This window comes from Microchirus variegatus, assembly GCF_963457635.1.
Source record: "Microchirus variegatus genome assembly, chromosome: 6".
In the NCBI taxonomy this organism is placed as follows: Eukaryota; Metazoa; Chordata; class Actinopteri; order Pleuronectiformes; family Soleidae; genus Microchirus; species Microchirus variegatus.
In genome coordinates, this window is record NC_139807.1 from 11,855,932 (window position 1) to 11,870,185 (window position 14,254).

Genomic DNA, 14,254 nt, shown 5'->3' on the forward strand with positions numbered 1-14,254 from the left:
AGCACATACAACTACCAGCTGTATCTCTACAGACCTCTCCCGCAAAATCCACACAGGACTGATACAGAAAAGGCTCCAATTGACTGTGAGAGAAGCTGAGCTTCCGCGGAAGTTGCATTTTTGCCACATTTGACCAATCACCATCGAGCTCACCGCAGTGAAATAAACCTATTCTGTGTGGTTCCACAGAGCAGTCTTTCCCGATCCTGGTCCTGGTCAGGTGTGTTGGAGCAGGGCAACATCTAAAACATGCAGGGGCTCTGGTCCCTGACGGCCAGGATCAGGGAAACACCGCCATGGAGAACAGTTGATGCTGAGCTTCAAGTGTTTTTAATGCGGAGGCTGCTACGAGAATAGTGAGAATCATGTAAGACGATCCGTCATCTCATTCCAGCACCAGTTTAATATTGTAAATGTCAATACAACACAGTACATATTTGATGGCATTTTAGAGGACGCTGAGCCTCCATTGCTGTCTTAGAGCAATCATCACTGATATTGAGGAAGTAAAAAAAAATAAAAAGAGAGATGAGATGCCATGAATATTTTACAATATAATACATCGCGTGTACTTCATTTAAGCCTTGGTCTTTTGTGTGAAAATCCCTTGCTCTAAAAATCTGAATTATATGCTGTGTTTATTGCATGATTGTGTTCATATAGGAAGTTTACTGTATGTGTCATAGGGATGCTTTGAGTATATGTTGTAGCAGAACACATGATGAGCTTGTGTACTAAGGCTCGCTGTCCTTTAAGACACGTTTCCATGTATGTGAACTTTTTTTTACTACACAATATTTTAAGGTTTGGACTGTGTTTTTCTAGCATTATGGCAACGTATTTCAAACCAAACCAAAATCCTACTATACAACGTGAGACAGGTAACTTATTTACTAGGCGATTATTCACTAGGTTGCCAACACATTGTAGATCTCTAATGAATATGGATGGAACACAATATGAGAACCTGTTGTGGCAGGAAAAAAGTGCAGTTTTTCTTCTCCAGCCAACATCATAGAGCTTTTGGCTGCACAGATCTGGGCAGGCAGAAACCTGTGAAATGTTGAGCCAAGACTATGAGTGGAACCTTTTCTCTTGTTTCCTGTAGAGTAAGCGATCGTTGGCATCACAAAAGTGGAACATCTGAGCAGCTTGTTCAACAGACTGGACTGACTTAGCTGCAGGACTTCACCAGAGAGGTGCTGGGTTTTCTATACCAGATGCTGTGGGCGGTTAGCTGGTGATGACGGATGGGGCACAGATCTGTCCACTGATGGAAACATTGAGCTCTTAGGCTTGGTGTGTTTGAATGGATAGGGAACGTTGTTCTGATCAATCATCCTTTCTATTTGGTCTATTGAGACCTCAAGGTCTATGTACTGTGTATGTGCTCTTCTGTCAGGTATGACACTTTGTGATTTATGACGGTGTCATGAAGGGGGCGACGTGTTTTACCATGAGTGGAGATTGTTTCAATGTTTGGCCAGCGAAAGGGAATTGGAGTGGTGTTTTAATGTGATCCTACTTGGCCTGTGATCTGTTCACAAAAAAATGTCATGTTCCCTGTCTGTCTTTCATCTCTATCCATCTTTGTCTGCTTTCGTTACTACTATTGGACATTAAAATACATTATGCGACAAACCCTCCACCAGATACTCTGGTTGTTGACAGTAATTTCACTGACAGAAAGAAAGAAAGAACGCTGCTGCACAATCAAGTTGCTTTTTTTTCCAAATCCTCCTTCAACCAGTGATTTCTCAACGGGGAATCTGCCTGTTACAGACAATAAAGAGCACGGAAACATCAGCCTGCAACAAGAGCCAACATTATCTACAATACAACAGCTAAACAAGTAATTTGAGTATTTTTAATGAAATTCCCTCAAAAGCACAGTATGGCAACCAGATACGATACATAATATAATCATACAGAAAAAGGAAAACAATAGTTGGGAAACACTGACTCAACACTCCCAATTAATAATTAATGACTTGTAGATTTGCTGATGCCTCGGTTAAGCCTGTCCCACACTTGAGAATTTTCAAATCATGACCACAGACACAACCAACATTGTAACCGATGTTCAATCTTTTAATCCGGTTCTAAACAAGAGTCCGCAACACCCTTTTCCCGGACAACTCGCTCTCATTGGTTATTGCACGGTTCCGCTCACGCCTAAATCACTGTTCACTCATCAACATCAAAAACATGTTTGATACTTTTATACGGTGACATTAAAGTCACATTTGTGACTTTCACTACAGGATAATTTAGTCACATAATGTTCAAATCAGCCTACAATTCAGACAGAAGGAAGAACTGAAATCTGGCCAATTCTCCTCAAGTGTGGAGCAGACTTTAATGTATAATTGTCCAGAGAAAGTTATTCTTTGCCAACTGGCTGCAGACATGCTAACATTAGCGTGCAGCTGCAGTGATTCCTCTGGTTTGCATGAGTTGCCATGAACATTTTTGTTCCCCCCGAAGTCATTTAAATACCCTTTATAGTACCAGATTCAGCTTCCATATTCTGGGGAATCTATTTTAATGACTAAATGACCTTTACATTTTAATGCACTTCACTGAGTAAACTGAAGACGAGATGCATTTATCTAATAACAGTATTTGCCTTTTTTGGCAATTACAGTATATCACTCCAGTGAAAACAGTTTGTCATGTGTGAGTTAATTTGCTGTTTAGTGATGATGTGGGTGCATCAATATACAGATAGATCAAAGAGCTGGTTAGGACTGGTTACTGTCTGTATGGGGGTGCAGGAAGTCTCCACTGTGACTAATGGGTCTCTGCCTCTAATTACAAGAAGCACACACACCCAAGAGCACACACTAACATAGTTACATTTAAACACAGGATGTTCTCTCTCATCATATCTAAAGACAGGCGCCTTAAAAGGTTTGAGTTTGTGTTTGTGCAGACCTACAGTACGAAGAATGAGCAAAGAGTCCATGTTCATTGCATCCTCAAATAAAACCACATCTGAGTCAGGGTATACATTACTGTTTGTATTGCTTGTGCTTTCTGAAGCAGCAACAGTATTATGTCAGTAAGTGACCAACAACAACTGGTGGCCATATTCACCTACTCACCCCCAACTCTATGAGCTTTATTACCATCACCCCATTCAACAAAATATACACCTTGTCTCTTATGCTTCTGTCTTAGAGTAAAAGTATTGTCTGACCTCGACATAACCAACAGTAAAATGTGTAATAAAAGTGCAAATATTCAGCAATATCAAACTCACAAATCCAAATCTCATAGTAACACTTTAGTGGGTCAGTGCAGAGTTAAGGTGGGCTGTTTTATAGTGTTGCTGCCACTTGAGCGTTTTCTTCCATTTTGGAAAGGGCTGGCTCCCTGCGCGCGCACTCGCTGGCTCTCTAATTAGTGCAGGGCGCTCTTGGAAAGGTGAAGGCAGAGGCTCGCTGGAAGAAACTTGTGCTGCCGAAACTTTGACAAACACCGTCAAATGTCTGTCACATAGCGAACATTAATCGAAAGTGTATGTTGTTGGTGAACTCTTACGATGTCTGACGAGGCAGAAGAAAGCGACAGCGGCGACAGAGCGCATCTCTCCGAGTCTCCCTCACCACCGCTGTCCATCTGTCTTCCCCGAGGGTCTCCCTCCTCTCCACGGCCCCTGGACCTGTTCTCCTCCGCCTCTCGGCTCCTGGACGACACAGATCCGCCTTACCTCGCCACTCCGGAGTGCCATCGCCATTCTCCGGAGCACCGGGAGCTCGGGGACTGTCCACATTTTACGCCGCCAAAGTTCCGTCAGCGCGCCGGGGTTGCCGGTTCTCCGTTTCGGTCGCAGCAGGATGTGCGGGTGGACGCTGTGCTCGACTGTAGCGATGACCCGTTCCCCAAGTGGAGAGGACGAGGCGCGGCAAACGCTGAGCGCTTTCAGCACCGTGGACAGAGACTCCACCGGGGCCCCGAGCTGTCGGACTACGGGAACCACTACACCGTGGAGGACACCGAGTACAAATCTGACACCCGACAAACGTGAGTCCTGCCCCCCCTTTTATTATTAACCACAATTTAGGCAAATGATAATAAAGTGAGGAGTTTTAATTATGCAACTGGGCGGTCACTTTGTGACTGTTTGAATAAAGTAGAGGTCAGTTTTTGGGCAGAGTAAAGCAACCAGCTTGTCTCCATTCACATTAACCACTGATTGGGTCCCAGCTGGGCTTTATAGGCCCTTTAAAGACACATATTATCTGATAATTTCAGCAAATTAAGCTTAGCAAGAGCAAACTGTTGAGCCACAGCCTCAACTTGTGTTGTTTAAATTTGACATATGAAATGTAAAGCAGTTTTGGCGTTAGTTTAGTGTTTAATTTTCAGAATACATGTAGTTTTCTACCTTTGGTCATTGAGGTGTGCATGAGTCTCACTGAATTAATGTGTTGTTTGTTGGGAGGTTTCCACTACAGCCCCTTGATTGGTTCTAGTGAATCAGTGCATGAGCATCAGGGATTGTGTGTGTTGTGTGTTGTGTGTGTGTGTGTGTGTTCAGAGAGGGCAAATCCATGTGACTGTGCAGGAAAAGTGTACAAAAACCAGTTTGCATTCCATCCTCACACACACTCATGGGCACAAAACACAGACACATTAATAAGAACTTTGATTTGCAATCTGTCAAGCATGTTTTTCTTCAAATGTAACATCTTTCTAATCTCCATTTGTTGATTGAAATCATTCACAGAGATATATATATATATATATATATAAATAAAAAGAGAGAGATATTGTTTATTAGCATTTCTGGCTTAGCTTTGATTATAACATACTGCGAATGGCAGGCGTCGGTTCTTGGGGGTCTTTGATCTTCCCTGGTTCTGCCCTCTTTGATACACCAGTGCTCAGCTTGCATGGAGAAAGAGCATGTGCACGCTCAATGAAGCCCGAGTCCATGCAAGGCTGAATGTTGGGCATGTGTGAAAGAGAGGCTGAACGTGTCTGTTTCTCATTACGAGTGAACTATGGTGAGCATCACAACCTTTGATCTTCAAAATTGCCAATTAACTGCTCGACAGTGTCTATCTGTGTGTGTGTGTGTGTGTGTGTGTGTATTTGATAAAGAGTGAGTGATAGAATGAGAGAGCTCGCAGTATTATTTTTTAAGTATTCTGTCCGTGTCTGTGAACTGATAAATTACTAATCCATTAGTCAGCTCTGTAAATATTCCTGCTCAACCAGAACTTGTTTTTTTGCTCATCATCTTCAAAGTGTGATTCTTGAACTGCTTCCAAATTCGACCTATAGTTTACAAAAAGCTAGGGCATATTTAAAAAAAAAAAACATATTTAACAATTTCAAGCATTTTTGTTTACATTACATTTCTAGTAATCGTTTCATCAGACAACATTAAAATTAGCTGTTTCCTTTCAGTCATGGTTTGGTTTGTTTATGAACTGGAATTCAACACTGTTTTCTCTCTGCTTCAAAAATCAGTGCTACAGAGCTTCGGACGTCCCATGACAGTTTGCTCACCGTGCCATATCTTGACCGACTGGAATCTCCTGAAAAGTGAATGGCACCTGTGCCGGGTTTCAAGCATTATGAGTTCAATCCACAGAGATAGAGCAAAATTTCAAATTATTCACAGAACCTGACAGACAGAATATATCTGGCCCTTTCAATACCCCCAGGTGTGAGCCACAGTGCACATTATTCCAAACCTGCAACAATCTTCAGCTCTCTGATAAACGTTCCCTCATTCTAGTAAAATAAACAAGATGTTTAAATTACTTGGAGTCTGTAACGATGCTGGAATTGGCGTCCAGATTCACAGCTTCCTGGTCGGCGGTTAAGGGTAAACTTTGAGGAAACTTAACTTTGATTGATGACAAATACAAGGTTTTCTTAATGTCACTGTGTCTTGAACAACAGTACAGCGTTACACACATTCTGCATCAGTCAGAAGCAATCGAGAAGTGTACCCTTGAATGCCGAACAGGAAGTTGTTAAAGTGGATGCTAACCTCTGCGCCATGATGAACGACAGTACCCGATATGAAGTTTCAGATTCAGACAACTTTATTGATCCTCAAAGGACAAAGGACAATTCAAGTAATTAATGGGTCTGTAATGGAACAGTGATTGAAATAAATATGTTTGGTCAGTCAGTAAATGATAAATGATACCAGCAGAATCTTCCACGCTCACTTTGAATGTGTTGCATGGCAGAGATCGTTGTTCCTATAGCCAAAATTGTGTTAACCTTGGTTGCGTGACGTCAGCTGCAGGAACTCACAACTATTGCACAATTTAGCCTGTAACAGAAACATTTACTTCACTGCAGCACCAAGCATGTTATATTGTTTTGGAGGAGAATCAGTCCCACTTTATATCTAATTTGAATAGCTCATCATGATCATATTGTATTACATTACAAGCACTGCAACACACCAAATACTGAACTCAATAACAATAACAGTCATTATATTTATCATTATATAAAGTATTATCTTATAATTAAGGCTTCAGATTCCTTTTTTGATGAGGGAGATATGTGCACTGGTGTGTCAGAGGCTGCAGTGATTCAAGATAGTTTCTCCCCGTTTTCTTACACTTTTGCTGTTAATAGGGTTGGCAGCCGCTTGCTCGGCCAGGCTCTCTGAGTGATCTGCAGCAGCCTCTGACTTGGATGCAGCATCAAACTAAAAATGAGAGCTGGGCAGAATCAGTGACAGCTCCGAGCAAGTGCAGTCTGGTTTTCCAGACTAAATACTGTACCTTTAACATGCACGTAAACAGGTGTAATGCTCCTGCGTGAGGCTGTCGGGGGGCTGTCAATCTTTTCAACCCGTCGCAGCTTTGCTTGGTAATAATCCATAGCCTCGTCAACACACAACCTCGACTACACACACATTAGTGCACGGTGTGAAATGTTGGAGAGCAGAAGGGAATTAGTTATCACGTCAAGCCGGTCATCATCTATGACGATACATACACAGATATAGTTTGCTGTGTGTGTTCTGTTGGGTATAAAGGTCAATACTGTACATACATTCAGGCAGAGCAGAGGACTCTGCTGAGGGATGGATTTTTTTTTTTTTGTATGACAAAGACATCGGGAGCTGCAACAATGAAACAAGGAAAGTTCCTTCGTTTTCACAACACATGCACATAGAAAATCCTTCACTCATTTTTCTTCTGGGTCATCACTTTGTCTTCGCTCCCCTCTCTCGTCTCTCTCCTACACACACACACACACACTTTCTCTCACTATCTATCCATCTCCATTGTGCCTCCTTCATCCTGCTGGTGTGACTGTAATTCCACACAGAAATGATGCGGCTAAATTGTATTTCAAATCAGAATCACAAACAGTCAGAGATGGATACAGAGGAGAATAGAAGGAGATGGAAGATGACAATTCATTACTTGACTATGAGGTTATCTAAGTGGCTGAGCAACCAGACTGGCCCCTCATTTACAAATGCGTTTGCGCGTGCGCGTGTGGTGAAGTGCATGTGAGAGAGAGATTTTACCATCTAACATTGATTGACAGCTTACATACACCGCTGATTGTGTAAATGGGAGGTGTCAAACTCATGGCCCACAGGCCATATGCAGCCTCTCAACTGATTTCATGTGATCCACCATTGAATATCGGGTTATACTGAAAGCTGGCCTGTGACCTCCTCTTCCTTGTAATCAGTGCGTGTGCCAGCGGTGTGTGTGTGCAGAAGAGAGGGAACGAAAAACACAAGTCTGTGCTCTCGCAGACATGACCCGCAGCATCTGATTGGCTGACTCTGATTAGAACCAATCAGAAGCACAGGTGCACTGCAGATACTGGCAGGTGAAGTGAAACTTAACTCACAGCAAGTTGTAAAAGGGAATGCTTCTGAGAAATAAAGATGAACAACAGTCGGCCTTTGTAACAGTCTTGCCTGTATATCAGCGTTTGTAAACACACTGCTGCTCAGAGGTTTTTATGACTGTTTAATCTGCAGCAGGTAACAGAGCAGGTGCAGCACTGAATAAGCACAGAGAGACGGATTCGTGATATTATCGGCACAATATTGGTTTCAGCCCATATTGGCTTCAAAATGTGTTATCGGCTCATCAGGATCCCCCGCTATGACTGATGACTAAAACAGTAGGTTGAATAAGTTGCTGCCTCCTTGACTTCTCTACTGGTGCCCATGCCGACTACTATTTTGTTTATGTTGATGTTGATGTTGAGAGACCGCTTCTGTTTGTCTATCAGTGTCGGTTATCGGCCCAAGCTCTGCCAATAACGACATATCAGACATCGGCAGAAAAACCAATGCATCATGCATCTCTAATGTAAACCAACAATGACTCATACATACAAGTGCGGTCATTACATGACAATGAAGAGCTATAAGAAAGAATATAACACGGCATATGTGTGTTAGCAATTATTTCAACAGTGTTTCGTTTTTTATTGTGAGCTTTATATCGTTCCCCTATCAAACACTTGCTTAGAAATTCTGTGTAAATGTCATCATGTATACTCTAATCATGATGGAAGATTGTGATATCATTTTAAGCTCTTATTTCCCACCCCTTACTGAACAGGTGGACTTTATTTTTCACTTGACCGTCCCCCTCATGACCAGACTAGCTGCTCAGTGGCCCCGTGGGTTATTTGAGTGTAACACCCCTGGTTCAAATTGAAAATCAAGATCTATAGACCTTTTAATAGCACTCTGACGGACACACTATCCTCACCTCTCTCTGTATTTCACGCACACACACACACACACACACCTGTACAAAGACTCACACTTCCACATTGCTTTCTTCATCTTCTTCTCAATTCCACATGATTTAACACCCTCGGGGAACTGTTCCACTGAGAACAGGTCACCATTTTTGTCTTTTCCTTCAAAGTCCACTTTTTTTGTTTTTTGCATGTGCACTCGCATTTAATTTCTTAACAGTTCAGTTTCTTCTTTGTGAAGCTAGACCTCGTTATTTGAGAGGGCACTGTTCCAATTCAGAAGACGTGAACGTACAGAATTACGACGAAAACCTTTGAGCAGTCTTTTGTGTATACAATTATGAGCAAATTATTCTTTTATAGACTGTCAAATTGGAAATGAGGTCTAATATTGTTTTAGTACACTCGGTTAGGGGCATTACTGTTGAGTGCGCAGTAATATTATACAATTTTATGAATTAAATCTTAAGCGTGCATTGGTTAATCCTGCACTGTGTAAAATCTGTCCTGGGCTTTTCACCAACACCAGCTCTAATGTCATATTCCTGCTTGTTATTTCAGAGCTTACCCAGTAGTTTTTGCTCCGCTTCCTCATCATTATTCAGCCTTTTTACCTACAGGAAAACAACACGTTTTTGTGTTTATTTTAACTGTCAGGGTAAGAAGATCAAACCGACAGGTCTTTGCATTTCTAAAATGCAATAAGAAGATGAGAATTGTGCCAGCGAAAGGGTTTTGCAGTAACAATAGATGATTACAAGTTATACTTGGAAAAGCTCGTATTCATACAGATTTTTTTTCCACCTGTTCTGACCTGTTAGGATGTGACGTGTGTGGAAATAGTGCTCTATTCGGAACAAAACACAAATAATGACATGCAAGTGCACACATGCAACGACATATTCTTGACACTTTGAAGGAACTATGCCTCGTAGTCTGACATTGTCATGTCAGAGCATTGCAAAGTGACCGCTTCATCTCTCTCTCTCTCTCTTTCCAATCAGAGCTGTTGACCTGAGATGGCTCCACATTGAGCTTTGACCCCAGTATTGGTTCATTGATCTGCACAGAGATATATGTACATACTATGACATCAGTCTTAGTGGAGCGTCCCCTGAGGTCAGAGGATGAGTCTTTGTTAAGCACTACTCCGTGACTGACTGTAATGGCTTCCTTTGCTTAGTTACACCATTGTCACTATGACATAATTAATTGTCCTTTTTCTCTCTCACCTCCATCGGTCGCTCGTCACCTCATCCCTCCCGTCATCTAAATCTTAAATGCTTCAACCTACCTCAAAGTTTATCCAATTATCCAATGCCGTTTTGCTTAATCTCATTACCAGGGTGGAAGCCATGCATCGCCGGCACACCACGCTGAGGGAGAAGGGGCGTCGCCAAGCAGTGCGAGGCCCCGCCTACATGTTCAATGAACGTGGCTCGCCGCTCACTGCAGAGGAGGAACGTTTCATGGATGCTGCTGAATACGGCAACATTCCTGTGGTGCGTAAAATGTTGGAGGAATCCAAAACGCTGAACTTCAACTGCGTCGACTACATGGGACAGAATGCTTTGCAGCTGGCGGTGGGCAACGAGCACCTAGAAGTAACCGAGCTGCTGCTGAAGAAGGACGGCTTGGCGAGGATTGGGGACGGCCTGCTTTTGGCTATCTCCAAGGGTTATGTCCGAATAGTTGAAGCCATTCTCGCCCACCCTGCCTTTGGTGGAGGTCTCCGCCTCACTTTGAGCCCCCTGGAGCAGGAGATGCGCGACGACGACTTTTACGCCTACGATGAGGACGGAACGCGATTTTCCCACGACATCACGCCCGTCATCCTGGCCGCTCACTGCCAGGAGTATGAGATCGTCCACATCCTTTTGACCAAGGGGGCGCGCATAGAAAGGCCACACGACTACTTCTGTAAGTGTTCGGAATGCGTGGAGGACCGGAGGAAAGACTCGTTCAGCCACTCGCGCTCCAGGATGAATGCTTATAAAGGTCTGGCCAGTGCAGCCTACCTGTCGCTCAGCAGCGAAGACCCTGTGCTGACTGCACTGGAGCTCAGCAATGAACTCGCAAGACTGGCCAACATCGAGACAGAATTTAAGGTGAGTTGGTCTCTTTTTGGTCTCCATCAAAGAGGTTTTGTTAGCCTGCATTTACCTGTCTCTGTCTGTTTGGGGTGGACTGATTTTGATCAAATATTCTTGGGATATTGGTTATGGACCAAGAAAATGAATAGATTTCAGTGTTGATACAGATCACATTTTGAGTGTAATGACACTGTAGGAAACTGAGCAACATTGACAGGGGTTTGCACTTTCTGAGCCATGAGAAGGAATTCTGTTTAATGATATGATGATTTGATCATTTGTTTAGTTTTGACTATGGACACAGGTTTGAGCAAGATTAATGTACCAGATTGATGCAGGCTAGGAGTTTATTTCCAGCAAACAATAGAGATTACCAGAGTCATAGAAATGTGATTTTTACTGAAGCTCCCTTAATAATTAAATATTGAGTCATTACCCAGCCCTAAGGGAAAGAAGATAGATGCATGATCCAAGTGAAAAACTTTGAATGATAAGCAAATAACACCAACTGACTCACTAAGAAGATTATGTGCTGACATTGCCTTCATTTTTGTGTTTAAATTGAACGACATCACCAGCTGTCTCCAGCTGCCTGCACAGCTTTGTTCTCTGTGTTTTTTGGCATGGCTGTTATTGTGTGAAATCTCTAAGCATCGTCGTCCCTTGTCTCTCTGCTTGGGACATCGTTTAAAATTTACTTTGCTGCCTCTGTGGCATTGCAATTTCCGATGGTGTTGTTCTTCTGCACAGTGTGCGAAAAGTAAAGTGGCCTTTTCTGTGCACTGGCCCAAAGCCAGCAAGAAGTTTAAATATAGGTAGATAATCCCCTGTTTTTTGACCTCAGGTCAAACAACATACAACTATTTTCCATTTGAATCCAAATTTACAGAACATGATCGATTGATTTTATATTCAATTATATTTAGTACAGTATTTTAATTCACTGACATGAAATTACTATTTCGGTCTTTGCTGATTTGCTTTGTCCTCACGTGTGTTGCTGTATAAACTTCTCTAATGCCCCGTTCATTTCTGTCTGTCCTTTACTCCCTCTCGCTGTCCACCTTCATGTTTGTCATTCAGTCTTTCTGCTTGTCATTGTGTTCTCCGTCACCAGACAAGTTAATGAGAGGGGCTCACCTAAGGGACCGGAGCTGTGTTGGAGCTCATCTTTCTCATTACCATCTCATTATCACCCCTCTGTTTCTCTGTCCCTCTTCACGTCATTATCTCATTACGCTGAAATATCAAATATTGTTAAAAAACTGTGTAATAATGGCTGAACACGGACCTGCTATATATGCTATGCCTGCTATAATTATTAATAATTATAATACTAGGGCTGCAATCAGCACTGAAGGGGCCCTGGTGGCCCCCCATGCATGTTGTGATGTGGAGCGACAGTAATGGCCATTGAGGGAGACCACCGATCATTTGTTATTGCAGAGTATAATAAACACAGACCTCACCCTGAAAGCTGTTTGTTACTGAAGTTGAACTTCCTGTTGCCAGTAGGTGGCACAATGACCAATATTGACCATAAAAAGAACAGAAAAGGGGTGGAAGTCTACTGCGTGCAATGCCTGCTGGGTCATCGAAGCACACAGAAGGTAACAAAGTCCACCTACTGCCAAATCTGTAAACTCATCAGAGACGTCTTCTTCTGACATTTTGATTAATATACAGATGAACACTGTATAGATCCTTTCATGCAAGATATTCAATATTAATATTTGTTTTGTATCTGGTATGATGAAATCTATCCATGTGTTGCGGTGCTGCTGCCTATAAGAGCTTTACTAATTCAAGGTGCTCAAGGTGGTTTGTGTTAAAGTAGCATCCCAATGTTGCGTCCAAAGCCATGTGACTTGGCCCATCTGTAAGAATCTGATGTGGTGGAGGTCAGGGTAATGAAAACCACATAGCGTGAATATTAAGCAAAGATAAAAGGAAGTCATCAAAAGGCACAGTGAAGACCTGGGTGCCCGAGGCATACAAAACAGCATCATCAGCAAAAAATGTTTTTACACTTAAGTATTGATTGGGAACAACGATCCTATCAATGTATAATTAAAAGAGCATCCAACCATAGACAGATGCTGATGGCAGCTCATTTCTCACGACATGACAGGATACCATAAAGAACTATGGTCAAGTCTGAGTGAAGCCAGATGAACTTGGCTTCATATAGACGGCCATAAAATATAATGTTATGATCCACAATATAAAATTTGAGAGGTCAATAAAACTATTGTCTATTGATGGAGGAATAACTATGATCAGTGCATTCTGAGAGTACCTATCTATCACCCAGGAAAATGATAATACATGGGACATATGAATGGACACCAATTGTGTTCTAAAATGGAGGAAAACCTCAATTAAAAAAAAATAAAAAATTGGACAAAGCCTGAGGCACATGGGTCTCTCTCTGCTGGACAGATATAATAAATGTCTACAATTGAATTTGTAGACCTGTTAAATAAAAACAAAATATTTTGACTATGGAAAAGGATTGAAGCATTTCCACTGCTATCACATGCAATATACAGTAAGAATAAGAATAATCGTATATAGCCTTAATAGGGCTTTGCATGTTTGTATGTCCTCCCCGTGTGTGCGTGGGTTGTCTCCAGGTTCTCCGGTCTCCTCCCACAGTTCAAACACATGCAGATGTGAGATTAGGCAAATTGGACACTCTAAATTGAACGTAGGTGTGAGTGTGAATGGTTGTTTGTCTCTCTGTGTCCCTGTGACGGACTGGCGACCTGTCCAGGACACCATCAGCCCTCGTGTGGAGGATAAAGCAGTAGAAGATGAGTGAGCCTCAACAGTGGCCGCTCACCCACTGTGGCGACCCCTTGAGAGGGAGGAGCCTAAAGGAAAAAAAATAGCTTTAAATAGCCAGTTGGTTCTAAGGGGCAATCAAAGATGCATTTCTTGGACCCCATGCAGGAAGGAGTCTGAATCAATCACCAAGATTTTTCTGAGAGATTGTTCTCAGTAGCACAGCTGGATGAGATCATGTTATCAAGACTAGGTATTGACAAGTCATTAAGAAAAAATCCCAACGAATGAGATTGAGGATTGGTGTCTTTCACACGATAGGGCAAGAACTCCAGAAGTTGGATGTTTGTGAGGTCGGTTAGTTCATGGGGAGTTAAGAGGATCATTCAGCATATTTAAATTTATTGAAGATGGTTAATATTTATGGGCTGGTTAAAGGTGCATTATGTAATAAATATAAAGCAACTGGCCATAAAATCCTCCTAATATGTCACAGAGACTCATATAACATGTTCATATAACAAACTGAACTCACCAACAGCACAGCCAAAATATTTGCATTACAAAAAAAATTTTGCAGACTGCAAATCATGTTTATGTTTTGAAATCATGTTTTGGCATGTGGCGCCACCTACCGCCGTCTA

The 14,254-nt window shown here is 42.2% G+C and overlaps 1 protein-coding gene across 3 annotated transcripts in view; it reads left to right on the forward strand.

Moving 5' to 3' along the window:
* Positions 1–3,547: 3,547 nt before the first annotated feature.
* trpc7b (transient receptor potential cation channel, subfamily C, member 7b) overlaps positions 3,548–14,254 on the forward strand; it is a gene marked incomplete at both ends in the record, with an annotated part of 53,488 nt that continues 42,781 nt past the window's right edge. For 2 of the 3 annotated variants that reach the window (XM_083891576.1, XM_083891577.1), the window contains 2 exons: positions 3,548–4,029; positions 10,076–10,838. In XM_083891576.1, coding sequence (XP_083747702.1) covers positions 3,548–4,029; positions 10,076–10,838 — 1,245 coding nt within the window. Of the gene's footprint in view, positions 4,030–10,075; positions 10,839–14,254 lie in introns of those variants that run through there. The other variant, XM_083891578.1, reaches the window with a different exon arrangement.